Consider the following 26,128-nt stretch of genomic DNA (forward strand, 5'->3'; position numbering starts at 1 on the left):
TGCAACATGAAAGAGGGAGCTGAGGTGAGGCTGGAAAATCAGTGGCAAGGCGCGCTCTGTTCTCAGCCATAGGATTAGTACCCAGAACCACGATTAATTAAAGAGCACACCTGAGCTGCAGAGATAGCTCAGTAAGTAATGAAGGCACTGACGCTAAGCCCCACAACCTGAGCTTGATCCCTGGGACCCAACAGTGATGGAGATCTGACTACTGGAGGTTATCCTCTGACTTCCACGCGTGCACCATGGCATATGCATGTGCACGCACGCACACACGTGCGCACACATATGCCAACTAAACAAATGTATTATTAAGTAAGCCGCATGTATTACAACATCTGGCATGTTAAGCTGAGCAGGTGGGAGGGAGGGGAAACTTTGGTCAGGATGTAAAATAAATAAATTTAATAATAATAATAATAATCCCTCGCTGTCCCAAAATCATCCATGTAGACCAAGCTCACACAGATCTGTTTTCCTCTGCCTCCATAGTGTTAGGATTTTAAATTTTCTCTTTTTCTTTTTGAATTATTTATTTTATTTATATAAGTACACTGTCACTGCTTTCAGACACACACCAGAAGAGGGCATCAGATCCCATTACAGATGGTTGTGAGCCACCATGTGGTTGCCGGGAATTGAACTCAGGACCTCTGGAAGAGCAGTCAGTGCTCTTAACCACTGAGCCATCTCTCCAGGCCCCTGGTGCTAGGGTTAAAGGTGTGTACCACCAAGCTCTACCATTATTACCCCAATTCTTGCATGTACAGTACCCACTTCAATGTGTCACATGTCACAAAGAGCAAGCGACAGTATTGAACTCCTCTCCTCGAAGGGGAAGATCTGCTACAATCTGCTACATGGATCAGTTATGTCTTACTGCCTAACACCACCCCGGAAGTCACAAATCTAATCCACCAGCATCTTAATATATGTCTGAGAGTCTGAGAGGCGTGGTTTTTGGGAGAGACTCTGTGTAAAGGTTCTGGCCCACAGTCTTCTGCTGTTTTCATCCCCAGCCTGAGACAGGCTGCTCAGAAGTTTGCCTTTCTCCACATAGCCTCAGGGGTTCTCTCCACGTAGTGGTCCCCTCTGCATAGCTGATTCCTGGGCTTCCCCAGCACAAGGCCACACCAGAGTAGATGTATGTTCATGGGATACCTCGGGGGAGTCAGCACAAGGGCCTGGAGAGCAAAGGGGGAGCTATACCCCCTTCTGGGAATCTGTGGCAGAAGTTAAGAGCTCAGAGTAGCACCACTTCCTTCATAGCCACCGAGGAGAGGAAACAACCCCTGACTCGCTCAGGGCATGTGAGACCCAACACTCTGATGTGACCTTATTTGGAAAGTATCGGTTGCCACTGCATTTTGGTCTACAGAAGTGTCCAGCAGGGGCTTTTGTAAGGACCAGAATGGGACTATATTGTGTGCCAGGAAGGGAAAGACCCCTAGTCCCACTGAGTAGATGATTGCCTATGGCATCATATATGGCCTTGTCCTGTCTTCAGTCTCTGTTTTGAGACAAGGTCTCTCTGTGTAGACTAGACTGCCTTAGATTTTTGATCCTCCTGCCTCAGTCTCCCCAGCGCTTGGATCACAGGCATGTGCTGGCATGCAGTTCCTGACCCCAGTCCCTTATGAACTAACCCAAAATAAACAAAAGCTGGGCTGGCCTGCAGTTTATATGACCAGCATCTCTGAAGCCCTGGGTTCCATCCCCAGTATTACATAAGCCTGGTGTTCTGGGGGGCACAGCTGTAATCTCAGCGCTCAGGAGAGGATTGGGAGGTCTATTAGTCAGGGTTCTCTAGAATCACAGAACTTAGGGAACGTCTCTATATATTTGTTGTGATGACTTATGGTCTGTAGTCTAACTATCCCCAACAATGTCGGCAGTGAATGGGACATTCCAAAGATCAAAACTAGTAGTTGCTCAGTCCCACAAGGCTAATTGTTTTAGCTGGTCTTCTGTAGAAGTGGATTCCAACAGATGTGCTGGCAAGTAAGTGCAAGCAGGCGAAAAAGAGCCAATCTTCCTTCTTCCAATGTCTAGCAGAAGGTATGGCCCAGATTAAAGGTGTGTACTCTGACACCTGGATCTGGGACACATTTTGTCCCAGGCTGACCTTGAATTTGGAGATCTCCTTGCCTTGGGGTCCTGGGATCAAGCACTACCTTGCCCGGGCTTAAGATTTTCATGGCCACTATGCCTCAAGATCTCCACCTCATGATCCAGGTCAGAAACATGTGTCTTCCAGACTCAAGATCCGGATCACAAGTGAGCCCTCCAATTTTGGATTGTAGCTCATCCCAGATATAGTCAAATTGACAACCAAGAATTCCAGGAGGTCTAGGTTAGCCTTGGCTACTGAGTAAATTCAAGGGCAGCCTGGGCCACAAAAGATATCATTTCAAAAAAAAAATCTCAAAACAGAGCTGGGTGGTGGTGGTGGTGGGCGGCAGAGGCACTTGCACACCTCAGAAGCAAAAGCCAAGTGGATCTCTAAGTTCAAGACCAGCCTGCTCTACAGAGGGACTTCCAGGACAGCCAGGGCCACGCAGAGAGACCTTGTTTCAACCATCACAACCAAAACCAAGCAAACAAAGCAAACTGCAGAGGCAGGAGAGACGGCTCAGTGGTTAAGAGCACTGACTGCTCTTCCAGAGGTCCTGAGTTCAGTTCCCAGCAACCAGGTGGTGGCTCACAACCATCTGCAATGGGATCTGGCGCCCTCTTCTGGTGAGTCTGAAGAGAGCTGCAGTGTACAAAGCAAACTGCAGCTATTGACTGGAGACCTACAACACTCGTGTGTATGTGCCCTGCAGTGCATGTGCCATTTCATTGATGGTCACTGATGTTCACAGATGTTCGGAGGTGAGGTGCCCAACCCCCAGGGCCCGCCCTGGGAAGAGGAACAATCTGGACGGCAGGCTTGACATGCTTGTTCACACACAGGTAAGGACAGATCTGCCCCTATACTTAGTTGGCATGCCCACCACTTTCAGAGGTCAGGGTGTGGGTGGCAGCTGGGACATAGTGCAAAGAGCCTGGGGACAGTTCTAGCAGAAGTGGTAAGGGGGTAGCTAAAGTGGAAAGAGAAACGGAGCTTTCTATTTCAGTCTGTAAGAGGCCTTGAGACCAACAGGTTCCTTAAAGATTCATGAACCACACCTTAACTGGTACCCTTCTCAATGATGCCCTCACCTTACTTAACTAGTACCCTTCCCAGTGACACCTTCATCTTAACTAGTACCCTTCTCAATGACGGTAGCTTCCCTGGGCAGTCACAGGGCATGTGGTTAAATCCACCCAGAGTCAGGAGCTCCTTACTGTCTTGGGAGCTGGAGAGGTAGGCGAAGGTGTTTTGCAAGAGAAGTTTCTCATGGGCCCCGCCTGGCTGCTAGGTGCTCCGCAGCTGGAACATCCCTTCAGGAAACTGTTGAAAACGGCCCTTGTGGATCACAAGGGCCTTGAGAACGCATGCCTCCTTTGTCTTGTCCGTGTAACTCGGTGCTTTTTTTGAAGCACCGTCAGGCAAGAAAGGTCGGACACGGCTCAGAAGGAGAGCGCGGGCCACAGCAGTCCGACAGCACACTCGTACAATTACCGGAGCGAGCCGAGCTCCGCACGGGGGATTGGATGCCAATTCCGCAGCTCGCCCGTGGACGCTGTTTCAGTGACTATAAAGCTGAGCGACTGCCTGGCATGGCGGCACACACCTCTTGTTCCAGAGCTTGGGAGGTAGAGGCAGGAGGATCTCCATGAGCTCTAGGCCAGGCTGCTGTGCAAAGTGAGTTCCAGGCTATCCAGGGCTGTGTAGTGAGACCCTGACTGAAACAAGCAAAAACATCAAACAAACAAACAGCAAACAACAAACCCAAACTCATACAACTATACATGTACCAAAGAAGTAAGGATGTAACCCCATTCATGTAATATTGAGCCTGGGCCCTCAGGTTCTTTTTAAAAAATTATTTAATGTATTTGAGTAAACTTTAAAAAATTTAAGCACACTGTTGCTCTCTCCAGATATACCACAAGGGGGCATTGCATCCCATTACAGATGGTTGTGAGCCACCATGTGGTTGCTGGGAATTGAACTCAGGACCTCTGGAAGAGCAGCCAGTGCTCTTAACCGCTGAGCCATCTCTCCAGCCCCAGTGGCCTCAGACTGCTAAACATATGCTAATTCCCAAACTCACATGTGGAGACCAAAGGTTAAAACTATGTATCTTTCTCAATTACTCTCCACCTTAATAATAATATACTTATATTATATATTATATAAGCATATTATATTATATAGTTTATATTAAATGCATTTATATACTATAAACATATAACATACTATATATTATTTTATATAAATATATTATGTATATATTATGTCAATCATTAATATTAGTAGGTCTGGCCTGGAACTCACAGAGCCAGTATGTCTGGCTCCACCTTATTTTTTGAGAGAGTATCTTATTGAGCCTGGGGGATATTCATTCAGCAAGGCTGGCTGGCTGGTGAGCTTCAGCGACCTTTCTGTCCCTGACTCCTTCTGCGTTGGGATTATGGTGCGTGGAAGACTGTGCCTAGCTTGTTATGTGGGTGCTGGGGTCTTAATTCAGGTTCTCATGGATGCGTTCCCCTTTGTAGTGTCTTTAGAGAAGTGGTTCTCAACCCGTAGATTGGCACCACTTTGTGGGGGTTGAACAATCATTTCACGGGGGTCACGTACCATATCTGATATTTGCATTATATTACGATTCGCAACAGCAGTGAAATTAACAGTATAAGAAAATAATAAGTAGTGAGGAAATAATTTTATGGTGTGTGTGTGGGTGTGTGTGTGTGTGGGGGGGTGATCACAACATAAGGAACTGTACTAAAGGCTTGATAATCACTGATTTCGACTAAGGTGCTTAGGCTGGGGAATAGCACGGACCTGTGTTAGCAAGTGTTTGTGTGCCAGCAATCACAACCCCTGCTGTGCCTCTCTGGTGTGCCTAGCATCTGGCAGCTTTCCTGTAGGTTAGGCTGTGCTCCTTGGGTCCACCGCAGAGGTGAGTCCAGCAAGGTTATGATCCAGACATCACCTATGGCCAATGGCCTCAGGAAGGGAGGATTGGAACCCAAAGCAGGCTCCTCCCCCTCCAACCAGGGTCCGGCCTTTGGGAGGAAGGCAGAAAAGTCAAGCGTGGCTGTGGTTGTGTGTGCCCCCTGGTGGCTGGGAAGGGCAAGTGTTCGTGGTGCTTCCCAGCTGTTCTCCCAGTGCTGAAGGTTCTAGTTTTGTGACTAGAAGTAATTTTACTTGCTTGGGCCTCAGTTTCTCCAGCCTGATAGGGACTTGGTGACAGAAAGGATTTTCAGTAAGGGATTAACAGATGACAGCAGTGTCTCAGATTTATGCCAGGGAATGCCAGGGGAATACCTCTAGGGTAAACTGGCAATTGTGTGGTTTTAGGTTAGCCTTCTGTATATCTTGTTTATATTTTTAGGTAGGGTCTAATGTCCCCCAAAAATGTCCTTTAACTTAGTGTGTAGCTGAGGATAACTTTGGATTCTTGATCCTTCTGCCCCTGCCTCTAGAATGATGGGTTTACAAGCATGAACTATGTCCAATAAGGGACCTTGGATTTTTCTCTTTTTTAAAGATGGGTCTGGGCTGGAGAGATGGCTCAGCAGTTACAAGCAATGGCTACTCTTTCAGCGGACCTGGGTTCAATTCCCAGCACCCAACAGTGGCTCCAAGAGAACTGAGACCTGCCTGGTGTCCACACAACCTTCAAGCAAACCACCCATTCAAATGGTTTTTTGTTTTGTTTTGTTTTAAATGATGGGGTCTTATTATTTAGTCCAGGTAAGTCTCAAGCTGGTGATCCTCCTGCCTCAGCCAAGTGACTGCTGGGTGTGTGGCATTAAATATGTCCTTCAGGAAGCACCTTTTCTGTCCTGTGAGGTATTCTTGAAATATGCATCCAAGTAGGGGTGGAGGGACATAGTGAGTTCTTTTTTGGTATGGGGACAAGGTCTCACACTGCAGTCAGGTCTGGTCTGGACATTTTGCAATCCTTCTGCCTCAGACCTCCTCAGTGCTAGAATCGTAGGTGTGAGTCACTTTGTACACCTGAACCCGTGGGATTTGTCACTGGTTGGCCAGAGGCAAAGTTGGTCAGTGACTTGACCAAAGATGTAGATCTGCTTGTATGCCCAAGTCCTTGGCTTCTGGGGTCTGATGCTGCAGGTTGACCTCTGAACAGCACTGAGACGCCAATCACTACCCTCCCTTTGTGTTTTTTTTAAAGTCTTCTTTTTAATTAATTAGTTAATTAATTATATGTATGTGAGTACACTGTCAGACACACCAGAAGAGGGCATCAGATCCCATTACAGGCGGTTCTGAGCCACCATGTGGTTGCTGGGGATTGAACTCAGATCCTCAGCAGCCAGTGCTCTTAACCGCTGAGCCATCTCTTCAGCCCCCTTCATGTTATTATTATTTGTTTTTTGAGGGAGAGAGATGTTCACTTTTTATCTCAGCTGGGTTTTACAATCTACAAGAGCACAGGAACAGGAACTCCAATACACCCAACTTTAAAAAAAAATCATTTTGAGACAGGGTCTCATACTGTGTCCTAGGCTAGCCTGGAATTAACTCTGTAGCTCAGGCTAGCCTGGGTCACATTAGAATAGAATACTTCATTCATGGAAAGACAAATAGGAAAAAGAACTTTTGGGCTGGGAGGTGACTCAGCAGTAAAGAACGCTTGATGTTCTTGCAGAGGACTTGAATTTGAATCCCAGCACCCACATTCAGGCAGTACATAACAGAGCCTCAGGGAATGTAGCACTGTTTTCTGGCCTCCACCGGCGTTCACGTTCTTAAACACACATGCACACATGGGTGCTGTCACATGCAGGCACATGTGGGCACAACACTCATACACATAAAAGAAAAAGATCTAGAAGTAGTAAAAAATTTTAAAAAGGCGAGGAAGAGGAAGGATAATTAAAAACAAAACCAAAAACAAACAAACAAAAACCAGAAAGAAAGAAAAAAGAATATACTAATTCTTGGGGAGGGAAGGATGTTGAGCCGGCTTTCCCGAGAAAGCACGAGCCCTTTAAGGCAGGCCCTGTCCCTGCCCGGCCACAGACTCCGCCCACCCCGGAAGCCCAGACACAGACCCCGCCCTGGCCACACCCTCGGGTACAGTCACGTGGTCCGGCTGCGGCTCGCTATGGCGGCCCCCATGGACCGGAGCCCTGGCGGCTGGGCTGCCCAGGCGCTGCGTTCGGCGCTGGCGCTGGCCTCGCTGGCCTTGCTGGCCGGGCTGTTGCTGAGTGGCCCGGCGGGTGCCCTCCCCACCCCGGAGCCTGGCTGGCAGCGCCCAAACCCCGACCCGCCCGTCTCCCGCACCCGCTCTGTACTGCTGAACGCCGCTTCGGGCCAGCTGCGCCTGGAGGACGGCTTCCACCCTGATGCGGTGGCCTGGGCCAACCTCACCAACGGCATTCGCGAGACCGGGTAAGGGTTGGACGTCCCCGCCACGGCCTGGCGAGTGACAGGGCCCTGGACTGCGGCCCTGCCGCCCTGGGAAGTCCACAGCCGGGTCTGGCCCAGAGCTGGTGGGTGACGCAGTAACTCCTGTCCCCAGCCACAGGGGTTCTCCCCCAAGGGGCCAGGGGACCTGCCCTCTGTCCACATGGGCCCCAACGCTTAAGGCGAACTGGATTAGAGCTCGCCATGTAGAACAGGCTGCCCTGGAAATCACATAGACCCGCCTGCCTCTGCCTCCTGGGAGTTCTGGGACTAAATGCTTATTACTCTACTGCTCTTTTGTCCCCAGCCTGAGGGATAGTGACAGTTGTCAGGAGCCCAGGCCCTTGTCTTCTTACCTTCAGGGTAGCTGGAGTGAACTGGCTCCAAGCCAGAGGGAAAGTTGCAGGTCCCTAAATTCACAAGAGTAGTCAGTATACTTGTTAGATGTTGCTGTTCCTGTCCATCCAAGGACAAGTTCATGGTCGGATGCTCCAGAGCTAGGTGCTCAGTGTGATCTCGGTCGCTCTTGGAACAGGCTGGCCCTGTGATCTGTTGTCTCTCACTAGCTCTTCTGCTTCTCTGGGTCTGCCCATCACGACACTGTGATCCCAGAACTTGATTGTGGGTTCTTGCTGGGGTCTGCACCAGGAATAACGACTCCGGCTCAGTTATTCTTCCCTGCTGTGTGGTCTTAAGGACCCAGAGCCAAACAAGATTCAGGCTGAGAGAGACATGGGCAAGTCCCACAGGAAACGGGAACCAGCAATCTGCCTGGAGACCCAGATTTGGGCTGTTCTCATCGGTCCTCGATGTACTCATTCTCAGAGAACACAGTCTCCTGCAGTATGGGTTCTCACGAGTTTGGGGAATACAAGATGCTAAAGACATCTCCAGTGTTGGTGGTCCTTGGAAGATTGCCTCAGACATCACAGTTCCGTGGGTCAATCTTGGGAAAGCTTCCAGGAAGAGAAGGCCACAGACTTGGCTGATATTTGAAGGGAACCACAGCTCTGGCTGGCATCAGGGGAACCCCCTGTGACTTGATGTGGTGGCCTGTTCTCTGCTGACTCACATAGTTCTGCTTGTTTAGCAGAGCTGAGAGGGCATGACGAACCCTGCTTGCATGTGGAGGCACAGGAGTGAGGTGTGTGTGTGTGTGTGTGTGTGTGTGTGTGGTTAGGAGGATTCAGGAGGACATCAAGTGGGCTGGGAATGCTTCCAGTTACGGGACTTATAAATGTGTGGGGATGGGTCTTACTTGTGGTTGTGTTGGCAATTTCTTGCAGCCTCAGATCCATCATTGTATGACCCAGGGCAAGTGACTCCCCTTCTCTGAGCCTGTTTTCTTGCCTGAGACCAAAGGGTCCCACAGTTTCATTGGAACTTAGTACCACTGCTGATGTGAGATGAAGGAAGAGAAGGAGTAAGGTCCTTCGGCCATTTTTCAATTGGGGAAACTGAGGCCTGTCACCATGCTGGCATATTTTCTGTCCTCTCCTATGGCACATGGCCCTTCACTGTGAGTCGCCAGCAGTACAGGGAGTTCATGGAGGGAGACCCCCATTTACAGGCAGGGAAGCAGACCCTTGAAGACTTGGGTCAAATAGAAGACATCTGGCCTGTCCTTGTCCCCCGTCAATGGGAGCTTCAGCCTGGGGGTGTCTGGCTCACTTTTTTGGAGGGCAGAGGTCAGGAGCTAGACTCTCCTGGGATTAGTAGCCCCCCTTTCTGGGGGTTTCCCCTTGTCAATTCTGAGCTCCTCCCCCTCCTTTCCTCCCTTTTTGCTGTTCCGAGTTTGGCTTTCTATTGCTTTATTTCATTTATTTATTCATGAAATAATAATATTTTTACATGTAAAAAATAATATTTTACCAGGGGTGGGGGGGTCACATGTACTGTGGTGTGTGTGGAGGTCAGGACAACTTGAAGAATCATGTCTCTCCTTCCATTAAGTCCTGGGGATCAAACTCAGGTTGTTAGTCCTGGTGGTAATCACCTTTACCCACCGAGCCATCTTGCTGGCCCATGAGTCTGATTTTGGCCCATCACCCAAATACAGCCCTGAGACTGTTAGGATTTTGGTGTGTAAGAGATGAGATGTCCCATTGCAGAACCTATGCTGGCTTGGCTGTGGCCACCACCCCTTTGGGAGTTAGGCCTCTGACACTCTTATCAACGCTAATCAGTAAGCTCTCTTGGAGCCAGTCATGATGAGGTAAGCTGTTTTGCCACCCCCCTCTTGGGCGTCTGTTGGTGGTAGCAGTGGTAGTGTGTGTGTGTGTGTGTGTGTGTGTGTGTGTGTGTTTGTTTGTGGAGGGGAGTCACATGCACACAGATCTATCTTGGGTGTTGTTGCTCAGGTCCTTAAAGACAAGGCTCCTGGATTAGGTGAAGCTGGCTGGCCACAGAACCCCCGAGATTTGCCTGTGCCCTTGTCTCAATGTTGGAATTATAAACACTTATCACCATGTCCAGCTTTTTCCATGGACCTCCATGCTTGGAGTGTGACACTCCACTGACTGAACCGTCTGTCTTTCCATTGCGCACCGTCTTTTGTTTTGAGAACTCAGCCTGTTCTCAGTGACTGTCTTAGTTTAGAGCTTTACTGCTCTGAGCAGACACCATGACCAAGACAACTCATTTTATAATAAGGACAACATTTAACTGGGGCTGGCTTACAGGTTCTCAGGTTCAGTCCACTATCGTCAAGGTGGGAGCATGGCAGCATCCAGGCAGGCATGCTGTAGGAGGAGCTGAGAGTTCTATATCTCCATCTGAAGGCTGCTGGAATACTGGCTTCTAGACAGCTAGGACTAGGGTCTTAAAGCCACGCCCACAGTGACACACCTACTTCAACAAGGTCACACCTCCTAATAGTGCCATTCTCTGGCCCAAGCCATCACAGTGATACAGACCATCACAGTGACTGTGAACTTGCGATCCTCCTACGTCCCCCTCCTGAATGCGGAGAATATGGTCATGTACCACGATGCCTAGTTTATGCATGGCTGGGAACAGACACTGTGCTACCTGAGCTGCATCTCACCTCCTGTCAAATGGGTTTCTTTCTTAAAAGATATATTTAAGCAGGGTGTGGTAATGCATGCCTTTAACCCCGACACTCAGGTAGTTCGAAGCCAGCATGGTCTGCAAAGTGAGTTCCAGTGATAGCTACACAGAGAAACCCTGTCTCCAAATCAAAATTAAAAAATGGTTTATTTGTGTCTGTGTGTTTGTGTGAGGTTATGCGTGGCATGTACATGCTGGTGCCTGAGAGGCTCTAGGTTAATGGAACTGAACTCACGTGCTCTTGTGAGGTACCTGATGGGAGTGTTGGGAACTGAACTTGGGTCCTCTGCAAGGGTGGCATACGCTCAGAACTGCTGAGCCATATGTCTAGCCTCTGGAGAAATATTTGAAAGGCAGTTCTATGAAAAAACTGAGAATGAGGGTGGAGGCGGTAATTTATAACACCCTCAATGCTGGGGGAGGCGGAGGTTCAGGGAAATCAAACAAACAAAAGATGGCAGCTTGACTTGACAGGAATCTTGTTCTGCCCTTGGTGCCCTCTGACCCTGTATCAGTCAGGCACTGGGCAGCAGTGCCCCATAATAACAGTCCCGACAGTTGCTGACCCTTCAGGAGCTGAGCTCTGAGGCCACTGTGCTTCAGATCTGCAGACCTGCTCTGCTCTGGATATTTTCCATTCCTGGGACCCACGGACAAGGACACACTGTCCTCCCATGACAGTGGCAGAGGCACAGAAGGACATCGGCGAGTTGTGAGGCCTTTTGTTCTTAACAGGAATGTGTCAGTTCTTCCCTTGTCCACTGGTCAGAGCAAGCCACATATGTGACCCAGCACAGGTAGACATGTGGGCAGGGCCCTTGCAGATACAGAACAGGAGACACAGGGCATCCATCACTGTGATGATGAGTGCTGTGCCTCAGTTCCCTCTTCCTTCACGCCGTGGGACGGGTGAGAGTGTGCGGTTGCCACTGGACAAGTCGGACAAGTCGGACAAGCCCAGAGGGTTGTCCAGCATGATCGGGAACATCAGTTGGCATAGGTGGTGGAGAGGAGGCCTGTTTAGTCTTTGTTTGAAGTGCATCCTCTGACCCAGCACTTCCTGTCTCGGGGATGTAGCCCAGCAGGTGTGCAGGTGCAGACAGGCAGGTCACCATCTGTGTGGGTGGCTGCTGCTCACCAGGCTGTTTTCATGGCCTAAAACTAGAGGCTAGGCAGGCATGGTACATACATCTGTGATCTCAGCACTTGGAAAGCTGAGGCAGGAGGATTGGAGTCCCAGGCCAGCCTAGGCTACATAGTGAGACCATGTTTGAAAAAGGGGCTGGAGCAGTTGCCTGGCATACGAGGGCCTGGATTCCATCTGTAGTGTAACAAACAAAAACCCAAACCTGTGTCTGCCTACAGCTGTGGGTCTGGCTGTGGTGGCTGGCTTTGTAGGGGCCCCTGCTGCTGACTGAATGTGTTTCTCTCTCTAGGTGGGCCTATCTGAACCTGGGCACAAATGGCAGCTACAACGACAGCCTGCAGGCCTATGCAGCTGGTGTGGTGGAGGCCTCTGTGTCCGAGGAGGTAAGGCCAGTGAGGGAGTCCAGAGTCCCAGCTGCCTGCTTCTGGCCAAACCACGGTATCCTTAGGGCCTTTAGAGGGGGTTGATGCATGTGCTGAGAAGGGGTCCCATCCCCTGTTCTCTGTTAGGGGAGAAAAAGTTTGTTCTTCAAAGACAGTACATAAGGTGGGCGTGGTGAAACGCACGTGCTATCGCATGACTTGGGAGGCTGAGGCTGACTTTAAGGGAAACCTGGGTTAGAGACAAGAAACAAAACCTTCCAGACTGTGATTCATACCTGTTGTCCTAGCACTTGGGGGACAGAGGGACGTCAAGGGTCAGTAGTTCAGAACCAGCTGTGACTAATTTTCCCCACCTCCTAAACAACAACAACAAAACCCTGGAAAACGTGTAATCTGGCCGCAACCTCATTGTGTAGCCAAGGATGTCTAGGAACTTTTGATTCTCCGATTCCCATTGCTAGAGCCACAGTAGTGGGTCACCACTGGTCTGTACTGTGTGGGGATGGAGCCTAGGGCTCACCATGCATGCCGGAAAGGGAAGTGAAAACCTTTCTATAACTGTCACTTGGGATAATGGTTTCTTTGTTGTATTTATATATTATAAAGACATGTTTTTTAGTTCATGTACGAAATAATAGGTTTCTTGATGGCATTTTAAAATTGATGGTTGCATTTTAACTTACTTTCTGCATTTTTGTGTCTGTGTGTGGGTGTGTGCCTGTATGTCAGGATTCATACATGGAAGTCAGAAGACAACTTTCTGGGGTCTCTTCTTTTCATTATGTGAGCCCTAAGGACTGAGCTCAGGGTATCAGGCTTGGTGGCAAGCTCTTTTACCTTCTGAGCCATCTCAGTGACTCCAATATAACATTTTTATACATACATGTTTCTATATTTTACCCGTGTCTCCTGCTGTGTTCTCTATTCTTCTTCACATGCCCCAGGCACCCACTTTTCAACTAAGTGGTCCATGGTCCCTCCTCTGCCTTCATCTCATCCATCCATCCATCCATCCATCCATCCATCCATCCATCCATCCCAGAGTTGGAGTTATTTTACAGAGCTGCAAGGAACCAGACCCTGGTCTTCCACAAGAGAAGCAAGCACCATGCAGCCATCTTTCGAGCACCATTTTCAGGTGTTTAGAGACAGGGTTTCACTGCATGGCCCAGGCTGATTTTTAACTTAAGATCCTCCTGCCTCAACCTCCTAGGCTGGAATTATAGAGGTGTGCCCTCCCACCTCTACCTTTCTATACTGTAGATTAAGCCCAGGACCTCCTGCGTGCTGGGTATGCACTCTCCCTCTGATCTCTACTCCCGTGCTTCTTTGCACTACTTTGGGACAGTCTCACAAGTTTACCTAGCCTGACCTTGAAGCCACTCTATAGTCCAGGCTGGCCTTGAACTTGCGGCCGTCCTGCCTCCGTGGTTTTGAGCACTGATCCACATCACCTACTTTGGTTAGACTAGCTCTCCTGTACGTGTCAAGACCCCAAAGAGCACAGTCTCTTGCTTATCTGGTTTGGAACTATCAAAATGGCAGTCACTGTCCAGAGTTCCACCCATGAGAAGTCAGCTTGGCTGTGGGTAGCAGCTTTTCCCCACACTGGGTCAAGTGGGAAATGGACACCCACTTTGGGAAATTACTGGCATCAATTTACAGACTGAACTCCGCTCATGGTCCAGTGGCCACTATTTGAGTATGTGTTCCATTGGTGATCCAGGGACATGCAAAGGATGTCCCAAGTGGTTTTCAGTAAGAACCCCCAACATGGCAGATGTATAGCTGGTCTTTGCTACTTTGTGGGTCCTTCGTTTTTCCCACCTCAGCCCCCATTTTACTAGATAGAGAAAGAAGGATGGGGGGTATCCCTGAATCTAATTTCTTTCTTGTTCCTTCTTTGAGCACAACTACCAACAAACCTCATCCAACCCCCTGATGAACCAACAACCACCAACACCTCTCAGGGCTCTAGCATTTACAGACCCCTGAAAAATACCCAGAACTCCAAATGTCACATGATTGTTAAAACTATCTTCAGCTGTCAAAAATCATACTCCTGCTAAAGGCTGAGGCAAATCATAGTCAGCTGCTGTAGACAGTCTGAAGCAGCCCTACATCCCTGCACCTGGGATTAAAAGGTAAACATATTCTTACAATAATCCTTTGTTTTTGAGAGAAACCAAAGTTCCAGGCTTGTCACTACTTAGGTGGGACCAGGCTGAGGGTCCTTCCTGGTAGAGCAGTGACTGAAGGTGGGGGACCATGAGGCTGTGCGAAAGGCTGTGGGGGTGGGGGAGTCACAGAAGCAGCCTCCATGGGATTCTTTAATATGTTTAAACACTGTCTAGGTTTCCCAGGAGCCTTTGCATATGGGGAAACAGTTGGGGACACTGAGGTGTGCCAGAACCCCAAGGGATGTGCCTGATGCTTTGCCAGTGTCATCCTACAGGGTCCCCACCCAAGCCTCAGAAGGTGGCCTGGCTGTGTACACTGGGGAGAGATAAGGCTCAGGTCCTGGGAGGTGAAGGGGCCTGTTAAGGTTAAAGGTTAAGCTGAGGAGCAGCTTTAGAATCCAGCTCTGTCTGGCCCAAGTCTCCAGTCAGGTCAGTGAGCAGTGCTCTAGAGGCCCTGCAAGGTACAAGGTGACAAAGCGCATTAATGGGGCCTGGGCCTGAGCAGGGTTTGGTATGTGTCACTGGGCGGGTGGCCCTCCTGGGTGGGGTGGGAAAGTTTCCTTCAGCAGTTGGCCAGTGTGGGGATTTGGGATTTTGCAAAACAAAACATAAAACAAACAAACAAACAAACAAACAAACAAAACCAAAAAAAGGAAAAAAAAAAGAAAAAAAACCCACCCACATCTTGGCATGGGCCTTAGTCAGGCCTGTGATTTGATGTCTGGGTGTTTTGGGGACACAGGTACTTGCCTACCCTTGTCTCAGTTTCCCCAGCTGTAAAGTGGGTGTGTTGGTTTCACTTGCCTATAAGGAAATACCAAAGACAGGGAGCTCATAAAGCCTCATGGCTTTTACAGTTGTAGCCCAAGGCTGGGCAGATCATTGTCTTAGGCCTCTGGTGGGGTCTGGACAGCAGCGGCAGGGACACACGGCAGAGCAAGATGTTCCCTCCTGAACCAGAGGCAAACATGGAGAGGAAGAGAGTGGGAACCCAGAGTCCCCTTCCAGGACAAACCTCAGAGGCTCTCCCTCTAGATCCTGCTTTCTAGCAGTGCCACCCAGTGGACCAACCCCATAACAGCTTCTGAACAGCCAGCCCAGGCTGGACCACTATGTGGGGATGGCATCTACACTGCCTTGCTCAGAGCACTGGAGGCTGCAGCATGTTCTCCTGTCTGATGCTGCTCACTAGCATGAGCCACAGGCCAGCAGCCCCACCCCCAGCCCCCAGGAAGCATCATTGTGGATCAGGCTGACCTTGCTGTGCTCGCCTGTGCTGCTGCAGTCAGTCGGCTCGGTGGCCTGGGCTAATGTCATTCTTGACCAGTAGCTGGGGGGCAGGGTATGCTGGCTATGGTTTCTTCCCCCAGCCCAAGCCCATCCACACTGCACCTGGGCATGCCACCAGCCTGGCACACTTCTCTGGCCTGGTGGGTCAGCAGGAGGCTTGTTTTGTTTCCTCCATGCCTGGAACAGAGCGGGGAGCTGCTCAAAAACACATTCATCTGGCTGCCAGTTGCAGTACATGTGTGCAGTGCCCGGCGTCATCCTAGCAGGCTAAGGAGTGTGAGCTGGGCGTGCGCAGGGTCCATCCCCAGCGTTCCATAATCAGGCTTGATAGTGCACACCTCTGACCAGCACTTGGCTGGGGAGGCAGGAAGAGTCAGTATTCAAGGCCAGTCTCAAATGTGGACAACCCCACCTCTAAACAACCCAAACAAAAGAAAACAAAATCAGACCTTAAGGGCTAGGCTATGGTCCAGTGGCCAGTGGCCTTGTAGAACATTTGCCCTGTCCCCCTGAAGCTCAGGGTCCAATCCCTGGTACGACAACCCTGACAGAAACAACCCATGGCCCCCATGTCTGACAGCAGGGCACATGCTCAGTTCAGGCCCCAGCAACAGAGGCGGTACAGTTTTGTCTAGACCCTCCACATCACAGGCCCCAGAGCAGGGAGGCCTAAGGGGATGTGGGCCTCAAGCTGGCCGAGAGCCATGTTGTAGGCATGGTTGTCCTCTAGCCTGGGGTCTGCTCCTCAGGGACCTGCACAGAGCAGCTGCACTGTCCTCTCCACAGCTCATCTACATGCACTGGATGAACACGGTGGTCAATTACTGCGGCCCCTTTGAGTACGAAGTCGGCTACTGTGAGAAGCTTAAGAGCTTTCTGGAGGCCAACCTGGAGTGGATGCAGAGGGAGATGGAGCTTAACCCAGACACTCCATACTGGCACCAGGTAGGCCAGGTTGCCCTGCCTGTGGGAAGGAGGGTGGCTCTTCTGGGTGTGCCCGTCTCCTGTGCAGTCTCTGGCTGGCTCTGAGTGAGCCAGAAACCCAGCCCATTCTAGTGTCCGTGAGCATCTGCACCCTCCTCCCCACGCTGCCATGCTTCCATCTGCCCACTTGATGGACCTCCAGCTGCCCATTCTGGCCCAGATGCCCAGCCCTGCTTTCCTGCTGTCACAGAACCTAGCTAAGTGGTGGCATGTGGCTCTCACTGTCAAGAAGGCAGCAGAAGGCTGGCCACAGGCGGACATTATTTCAGTAGAGGAGGGAGGAGAGAGATGAAAGCACACAACATAACCGAGCCTTGTGTTCCCTCCCTGGGCTGAGCTTGCACAGACTGGATGCTGAGGGCCAGGTCCTGGGTGGCTGGTGTGGTTCTCAGTGCAGAAGTTACAGACTCTGGATTCTCTGCAGACATGAGGGTTTAGCTGTGCGGCACAGGCGGTAGCCTCTGTGGATGACCCTGCTGCCTGTCTGTGTGCTCTCCAGTGCTCACGCCATTATCCCCACACACGGCTCTCCCTGCCAACCCACCTCCTGCCCTCGCTGCTTCAGATTCTCTTCCCTCACATACTCACCCACCCTTCCCTATGTCTGCTTACCCACCTACACACAGCAACCCATCTACCCTCCAGACCACCTGTGTGCCTGCTCCCTTCTGTCCCATTCATTCATCCGTCTGTCCATCCATCCATCCATCCATCCATGCACCTACTTACTAAGGTATCCATTTACTGAACAATACATCTACATAGTCACCCACACGTGCACACATCAACTCATCCACTCCTCAAACCATGCAACTACTCCTATTCATCCATCCATCCATCCATCCATCCATCCATCCATCATTCTGTCTGCCCACCTAACTATCCATTCCCATCCTGTCTGTCATCTGTCTCTCTTGTCTGTACTTAACTAAATTCCTGGTACATGCCCAGCACCAGTCGAGACCCAGCAAGGGTCAGAGTGATGCCTCTATTTACATTGCTGAGGCAGAACAGACATCAGGAAGAAAGCATGGGTGGCAGGGGTTGCCACACAGCCAGTGTCTAGACTAGGGAGGTGTTGGCAGGGGTTCAGCCAAACTGGAAGGCTCTGCTGAAGAGATAGCTTTTGACCAGTATGAGGATGTGTCATAGTGTGTATTCACTGAAAGCAGGAGAGGAGTCAGGGCTGGCTGGAACCTGTGGAGCACCCCGAGCCAGGTCAGAGTCCCTGCAGTTATGTAGAAGGGTGAACTGGGAGTCTCATCCTCCCTCTCCCCCTCCCCTAGGTGCGGCTGACCCTCTTGCAGCTGAAAGGCCTGGAAGACAGCTATGAAGGCCGTTTAGCCTTCCCAACTGGGAAGTTCACCATCAAACCCTTGGGGTTCCTGTAAGTGTCTCCCCTCAGCCTGGGCAGGGTGGGTAAGGAGCCATGAACTTCCTGACTATCCTGGTTCCATGGCAACTCTGCCCCTTCCTACTCCCCAGCACAGCAGGTCGATTGATCCACAGAGTCCCAGCTGTGGCACGAGGCAGAGTAGCCGCTGACCCTCCCTCCCATCCTGCCCCTTAAGCCTGCTGCAGATTGCTGGAGACCTGGAAGACCTGGAGCCAGCCCTGAATAAGACCAGCACCAAGTTTTCCCTGGGCTCCGGTTCGTGCTCTGCCCTCATCAAGCTGCTGCCTGGAGGACATGATCTCCTGGTGGCGCACAACACGTGGAACTCCTACCAGAACATGTTACGCATCATCAAGCAGTACCGGCTGCAGTTCCAGGAGGGGCCGCAAGGTGGGAGGAGGGAGCATCCTTGAGGGAGCATGGGCGCACACAGGGATGAGGCTCTGGGTGGAGTTCTTGGCAAGCAAGGCATTTCTTTCGGCTGGCTCCCAAGGTTACCATCTCCCTCTGCCTGCACCTACCCTTCTACCTCTCTCCCACTCTGTTCCTGGGCCTCTTGCCCGGAAGGCGCTGTACCACTGAGCTCTGTGTCCCAGCTGGCCTTGAACCCTAGTGTGTGCCCAACATAGACCATCACCCAATGAGGCAGGCAAACAGAGGCAACAGTTGCACATAGTAGGGTGCTACCGAATTAGAAATCCTCCTGCCTCAGCTGCTGTCTTATTGGGATGACAGGTACTCACCACGATGGTTTCTGATATTTTTAAGTCTTTAAAGCCCTGTTTGAGGGCTGGGGATGAAGCTCCATGGCAGAATGCCTACCTGAGCAAGTCTCCCGGAAACAGTACCACCAACACGTTGTGGAAGCCATGTGTAGAGGAGATCCTGCCAAACCGTGACGTCCACAGCCCTTGGTTGTTCTCTTGCCAATATTCTAAGGTAGCTTTTGACTTTGCATTGCTTTGTTTGTCCTGTGGCATCCGTTGTGTGCAGTCACAGATCCCATGGGTTCAGAGGGGACACCTGTCCCGCTCCGAGCTCCTCACCACACACCCTGTGACAAAGTTATTTATCTGAACCTTTTAAAAACGAATCCACTATTCAGCGGTGTTTTAGGAAAACCTGTTTCCAGCTACACTGGGGAACATCTTGCTGTTCATCATACTGCAAGGTTGTTACGGGAGCAGTAGAGACAGTCAGTAGGGCGCTTTCCCTGATTCCTTTTCCTGTTTCTCCTGCTTGCCACCTTTTCTTCCTCCCTTTCCCCTCCTCCTCCTCCCCTTCCTTTTTGAATCAGAGTCTCAAGTGTAGCCTGGGTAGCATTCCTGGCAGGTGGCACCCACACCTTTGTGGGTTCCTTTTGAAGGGATGAGAGTGGCCTCCTGAGGACTGCTTGTTCCTCACTTAAGACCCCAGCCTTGTGGGTTGGGGGATAGGGTACCTACAGGGCCTGCCTGACCAGCTCCTGCCCCCCACCAGAGGAGTCCCCCATGATTGCTGGCAACAACGTGGTTTTTTCATCTTACCCGGGCACCATCTTCTCCGGCGATGACTTCTACATCCTGGGCAGTGGGCTGGTGAGTGGCTGAGTCACATGTTTCCTGGGGACATGGAACATAGAGGCTCTGGGGTGACATAAAGATGAGGCAGCAGGGCTTCTGAGCCCTGAGAGCACCTAGGCCTCTGGAGCTACTGGTCTTAGGGGCCTTTGGGAAGTGAGTGCAGTGACCTTGTTTGCTTTTCTGTGCTCAGTGCAAACACCTCCTTTTTGTCAGTGACCTTGATCTGCCCTGCCTTCCCCTCTCCCCACCCCCTAACCTGGCCCTGTCCTGAGGAGCTGCTGTTTACAGCACTTTGTTTCTCCTGCTCCCCTGGCTGGCATCCAGCCCCCTTTAGAAATCTGTTCCTGGCGCCTGGGATCTCACACTGATGCTGCCAGGAGACACACTTAGCTACTGCCCTGGTGCCGCGGATGTGCTGGGTGTGCCCTGGTGCCGCGGATGTGCTGGGCTCTATTGGGCATGGTGGGGCTCCTGTCCCTGTGTTCTGTATTGCTTCTTCCTAGTGTGGGAGAGTCGCAGGAGCCCTAGGCCAACAAGCTCCCTCCCCCCACTTCCCATAGGGTTGCAGAGAGAGACAGAGAGAGAAACAAAGGAAGACAGAGAGAAAGGGGTGGGGAATGGAACTGTGGGCCTATCACTAGCCCAGCACAGGAGGCTACGGAACCCACTCCCTTTCCTTGTGTTTGTGTCCTAGATGTCTTTCACAGTGTAGAATGCTGGTGACTTTCTCACACCCCTTATTTAATTGTTTGTTTATTTATTATGAGACACAGTCTTGCTATGTAGCTCTGGCTGTTTTAGACTTCGCTCTGTAGACCAGGCTGGACTTGAACTCAGACAGATTCCCAAATGCTGAGGTTAAAGGCATGGGCCACTAAACCCAGCTTTCCTTTTTATTTTCTAAAGCAGGGTCTTATCTAGCCCAGGTTGGCTTACGTAGCTGAGGGGGTTAAAGGTAGGCAGCACTGTGCCTGGCTTTGATGCCTTTTTATAAAAAAATTATTTATTTATTTTACGTATATGAGTACATTGTAGCTGTCTTCAGACACAGCAGAAGAGGGCATCAGATCTCATTACAGATGGTTGTGAGCCACCATGTGGTTGCTGGGATTTGAACTCAGGACCTTTGGAAGAGCAGCCAGTGCTCAGTGCTCTTAACCACTGAGCCATCTCTCCAGCCCTCAATGGCTTCTTTAAAACATTAGCCTAAGCTCACATCTGAACTCCTATCACTTGGAACTTGGAGGCAGGAGAATAACCAAAAAGAGTTTGAAACTAGCGTGGACTACAGTGTGAGATTGTTGAATGCCTTCAAAATAAGCCGAACTTGAAAACACTCTCCTAGGTGGGTCCTGCCAGCTTCCGGCTCTTTTTAGCCTCTTTGTGTAAAGGAAGGCTCAGGCCAGCACCCTTCAGGGGCACAGGGGACTGAACTCTGGCTTGGGGGTAGGGGGTTGATAGGAGCCTGGCCAAGTGCTCGTCAGCCACAAACAGCTGGTTCTTAGCTTCTCCTGGTCTCAGTACAGCTGTCTTCCAGGGGAGGCATCTGTGCCTTGCTGGGTCTCTGGGGAGGGTGGGAAGAGCTGACTGGGACTTAGCTGTCTAGATTTTCCTACTGCAGGGCCACCAGCTTCCTGATGTGGCCTTCTGCAAGTTAAGTTTCATGGGCTCTGCTTGGCTGTTGATCCAAGTTCTGTTGTTTGTTCAAGACCAGACTCACCTTTAGCTTGTGGCAGTTCTTCCTGCCTCTGCCTCTAGAGTACTGGGTTAGTGCATGTGCCACCATGCCTGGCTTTAACTAACGAGAACGAGGCGTGTTTATGCAGACACGAGGGCTCCAGGGACAGTGAGGAGAGAGGCTTCATAAGCAGCATGGACGGCTTGTGACTGTGAGACAGAGCGAGGCGGGCTGGGGTCTTTCCAAGATGGCTGCTGGGGCTCCAGGTGAACAGCCTCTCCCTGTAGAACTGAGAGAAAGGAAGGGTGGGATGCCGTCTCTTGGGGGAGCTCCCCCTATGATAGGAGGGGCACCTGGGAATGGCACTCTAGTCCCCAAGGCAGAACTGGATGTAAGATCCTGAGTCTCTCTCAAGCCAAGTACTTTTCCAAGGAATCCCTGAGGGGTGTGCACCAAAGCAGCCTAGGGTTGTGAGGAAGGCAGAAATACTGACTTCTGAGCCAAGACCTGCAAGGCCGCCGTGTAGAGGCTGAAGCCTACCTTGTCTCTCTCACAGGTCACCCTGGAGACCACCATTGGCAACAAGAACCCAGCCCTGTGGAAGTACGTCCAGCCCCAGGGCTGTGTGCTGGAGTGGATTCGAAACATCGTGGCCAACCGCCTGGCCTTCGATGGGGCCACCTGGGCAGATGTCTTCCAGCGGTTCAATAGCGGCACGTGAGTGCGATCCTGATCCACGGCCCTTACTTGGGGACCATTTAGTACTCAGACCAGAGCGGACCCATGGGGCTCCAGGGCCCTCTGCTCAGCCCCTTCTTGGAGATGCTCACTGAGATAGTTCAAGCCCCTTCCTTGTATACGTGGGGAAACAGGCTCATAAAAGAGGATTTTCTTTCCTCTTCTGCAGTCTCCTCCTCTTGGGGTTGTCCCCTTGGACGAAATTTAACATGAGGGCCCAGATGTGTGGTGGAAGAGAATGAGCATGGGTTGGGCCTGGGAACCAAGTGCTGGAAGTAGGTAGGTCTCAGAGCATCTATGGGGCAAGGCCTGGACACCAGGCACAGGAAGTGGGTAGGTCTAGGAGCGCCTAACCGTAACCGTCCTTGACTTTAGCAAACTCTAGGAAGCCGTGGGCTGTGTTTGAACAGAGTGACAGCTTGTACAGCAAGAGGGTTTTGTGGGCTCCCAGTTAAGCTGCAAGTTAGGGTGTTGTCCCTGAATCCTGGCTGTCTGAGGTACTGGGGCAGGAGAGAGCTGGAGAAGGGTTCCAGGCTTGACGTGACTCTCCTTGTGCCTGGCAGGTATAATAACCAGTGGATGATTGTGAACTACAAGGAATTCATCCCCGGCAGGCCCAGCCCTGGAAGCCAGGTGCTCACCATCTTAGAACAGATCCCGTGAGTCTCTGGGGCAGAGGTGGGAATGGGAGGACAAAGGAGGGGTGCCCCTGATGGGAATAGGAGGACAAAGGAGGGGTGCCCCTGATGGGAACAGGAGGTTTGGCACACGACACAGTTCCTGTCCAGCGTTCCGAGGGCCCTCACACTGGCTGAGCCCCCAAGTATCTCCTCACTTGCTTTGTCCATCTCTCTTGGTCACAGGGGCATGGTGGTGGTGGCTGACAAGACTGCAGAGCTCTACAAGACCACCTACTGGGCTAGCTACAACATCCCGTATGTGTCCTTGCTTTTTTTATGTCGCCACCTCCCCCCTGATCTGTCCTCTGTGAGGCAGATCCTTCCCCTGGTAACATTTTAAAAATTCAGAGCAAGAACAGTCTCCTTTGGGGAAAGCGGTTTGGGGTGGCCACACCTTGGGACTGGGCAATGCAGGCATTCAGCTGGATCTGCCCATGCAACACCCAGGCTGAAGCTGAAGTGTGGCAGGGTTGCCTGAGTCCCATGAAGCCAGCCTTAGCTGGATTCCTCAGAGTTATCATATGTCCTGTGCTTTCCTGGCTGGCATTGGGTCCCTATGACCATGACACATGAGTGCAGCCACTGATTCTCATTCCGCAGACGTGGAGGCTGAGGCAGGGATCCTGGCTTACTCACAGCTCTTGGTCAGAGAATAGTGCAGTGAGATTTGACCTGAGAGCCCAGGTTTATCCCCTGTAGGACAACAGGGCCTTGCCACAGTCTGACTGCAGTGACAGCTGTCCCACTGTGACCCTCACCCCCATGTCAGCCACAACGAAGTGTGTGGCCAGTGGGAGTCCTGGGTGACCACTCTTGTCCCAGCAGGTACTTTGAGTCTGTATTCAACGCTAGTGGGCTGCAGGCCCTGGTGGCCCAGTATGGAGACTGGTTCTCATACACCAAGAACCCTCGGGCCAAGATCTTCAGGAGGGACCAGTCACTGGTGGAGGATGTAGACACCATGATCCGGCTCATGAGGTGGGTCATCATATTCCAGGCCTGGGGTGGAGAGCCACCTCTGCATGACAGTACCATTGGACCTTGCCACCAGCGGGCCTTGGTCTGTAGATGGGGGCCTGCTCTCTACCATCCTTGGGGATGCCCTTTCTCCTGGGAGGTGGAGATGCCTGCCCAGAACCGAAGCTGGAGCTGAAGTGTTGCTGGGCATCCTTCAGATGCTGTCAAGGAACAGACCAGGTGTCTGATGGGCTTGGAGGAGGGTCTTGGAGAGCCTCCCCAGGAAGAGCTGAGTGCTAAGTCTTGGATGATCTGTCGGTGGAGGGCGAGGGCGGTCTACATCTGGCCCTGCCCAAGCCAAGGCTGGTGTTGGGATAAGTCCAGAAAGTTCAGGACCACTCTGAGGCAGGAGGAGCTTGGCCTTTCAATAGGGTGACTTCCATCCCTTCCTTCCGCACCCAGGTACAATGACTTCCTTCACGACCCTCTGTCGTTGTGTGAAGCCTGCAGCCCGAAGCCCAATGCAGAGAACGCCATCTCTGCCCGCTCTGACCTCAACCCCGCCAATGGCTCCTACCCATTTGAGGCCCTGCGTCAGCGCGCCCATGGTGGCATTGATGTGAAGGTTTGCCACCTAAGCCAGTTGTCATGTGCCCTGGGGAAGGATGGTTGGGACAGGTGCAGGGTCAGAGATCAGACCTGGGCTGAAGTTGGGTCAGTTAAAGGGGACATCTGCTTTGGGGTCAGCTTCAGAATGGTGTTTTAAAGAGAGGTGGCAGTGAGAGTTGGGTCTCTCAGCTCAGTGGTGTGCTCTCTGACCCTCAGGTGACCAGCTTCACACTGGCTAGGTACATGAGCATGCTCGCAGCCAGTGGCCCCACGTGGGACCAGTTGCCACCGTTCCAGTGGAGTAAATCACCGTTCCACAATGTGCTGCACATGGGCCAGCCCGATCTCTGGAAATTCTCACCCATCAGGGTCCCATGGGACTGAGACTCTGCCTCCACCAGCTGCCTTCATTTTGTGTGGCCGGTGGGGTCCCACACCTGCCACCCACCCCTCGGGGTTCTGTCTTCACTAGACTCTGGTCCTAGTGGTTTATTTCACAAGGACACAACCCAGTGGACTCAGCTGCCTCTCCCTGAGCCCTCTGCCCCTTTATGGCTCTTCCTCTCTGTCCCTGTCACCAGAGACTGGGACTCATGCTTGGCTGTGGGCCTGGTGGGGTCCTGGGTGGCATTCTCCCAGTGCTGCTCCCGCAGCGTGTGTGTGAACTGACGGGGCTCGTGGGTGTCACTACTGGCCTGTGGGCCCATCACCTCAGGAGCAGCCCCTGTGTCCTGTTCTCTGGGCAGCTTTCCTAAGTGCAGGAGCTTGAAAACAAAAACCAAAGTTTCTGGCTGCTTGTAGCTAGAAGGTCTGGAGTCTTCTTTCTGCAGGAGGGAGGGACTATCACCCCATACTCCTGCCCCATCCCAGCCACACCCAGGCTGTGCTTCTGTTACATGGGCCTTGCCCACTGCTGTCTCCTTCTGTCTGTCCTTTCTCTCCTGTGTCCACACACCTACTGTCCATCCATATCACCAGTCACCTGCCTGTCCGTTTGTCTGTCCACCCAGAACTGCACATCAGTGTGGTTTTGAACTTGTGGCTGCCTGCCTTCAACACTCACATTGCTGGATTTACATGTACGGGCTGCCATGCCTTTTTTCCTGTTTTGCATCAGTCCACCTGTCTATCTGTCCCTCCATTGCTTCATCCATTTATCCCTGTTAGTCCTTCAGTTCGTCAGCCCTTCTGCTTAGCATCCGTCTCAAGTGCTATATTGTGGGTCCTCATCTGGTCTACTCTGCTAAATCCTAGACCCAGACACCCACATGAAACCAGGTCCCCCTGCGTGGGGCAGCAAGAGCTCACAGCCTGTGAACCAGAGGCCCTGAGATGGGGGGAGCTTTACCCCAGTCAGGCCAGGCCTGCCCTATGTTCTGAGTTTTGTTGATAGTCAAAACTCAAGGGGTTGTGTTTTCTGTCAGGTTTGCCTCTACCCTCCCTGCCCTACAGGCAAGTGGACAGGGTTGGTTTTCAGGGTGGGGCCACTGCATGTGGTGGCCTTACCTGTGCCTCTCCCAACCCTAAGTCCCTGTGTGGCCACTCCTGTCTTATGAGTGGTTGGGTCCCACTCTTACTCCAGACCACTGGGAGACCCCAGTCCTCAGGGACAGGGGAGCATTGCGCCTCTGAGAGCCGGGAAGATGTGGCAGGGTGTAGACGGAGACTGAGCAAGGCAGGGTAGCCAACGCCTGTCTTCCCAGCACTCAGAGGACGAGGCAGGAGGATCTCCAGTTTGAGGCCACCCTGGGCTGCACATGGACGCCATGTCAAGAACAAACAACTCAAAAGATCTTTGCTTTATAAATATATATTTATTTTTTATTTACAGTGAAAAAGTGTATATTATAAACACGGGTAAAGGAAGGTGGGCCACTGTAAGAGGCATGCCCACCCATCTTACTCGGGGGTGCTGGTGACC

At 51.6% G+C, this 26,128-nt stretch overlaps 1 protein-coding gene across 1 annotated transcript; it reads left to right on the forward strand.

Moving 5' to 3' along the window:
- The first annotated feature begins 7,222 nt into the window (after window positions 1-7,222).
- On the forward strand, window positions 7,223-26,031 carry PLBD2 (phospholipase B domain containing 2). Its single transcript, XM_080940409.1, has 12 exons — window positions 7,223-7,519; window positions 12,040-12,133; window positions 16,390-16,548; window positions 17,874-17,974; window positions 18,159-18,373; window positions 19,463-19,560; window positions 21,780-21,940; window positions 22,525-22,620; window positions 22,825-22,896; window positions 23,467-23,619; window positions 24,061-24,223; window positions 24,424-26,031. Exons 1-12 carry the CDS (start codon window positions 7,233-7,235, stop codon window positions 24,589-24,591), a joined length of 1,767 nt encoding a protein of 588 aa, XP_080796535.1. The 5' UTR covers window positions 7,223-7,232; the 3' UTR covers window positions 24,592-26,031.
- Window positions 26,032-26,128: the final 97 nt, after the last annotated feature.

This window comes from Micromys minutus (genome assembly GCF_963924665.1).
Source record: "Micromys minutus genome assembly, chromosome: 29".
Taxonomy (NCBI): Eukaryota; Metazoa; Chordata; class Mammalia; order Rodentia; family Muridae; genus Micromys; species Micromys minutus.

What these genes read in the sequence shown, in the direction of transcription:
- PLBD2 (XM_080940409.1), top strand. Translation starts at nt 7,233, where the DNA reads ATGGCGGCCCCCATGGACCGGAGCCCTGGCGGCTGGGCTGCCCAGGCG. An exon ending in CAGCGGTTCAATAGCGGCAC is followed by an intron (nt 21,941 to 22,524) that starts GTGAGTGCGATC and finishes TGTGCCTGGCAG; the next exon opens with GTATAATAACCAGTGGATGA. An exon ending in ACCATCTTAGAACAGATCCC is followed by an intron (nt 22,621 to 22,824) that starts GTGAGTCTCTGG and finishes TCTTGGTCACAG; the next exon opens with GGGCATGGTGGTGGTGGCTG.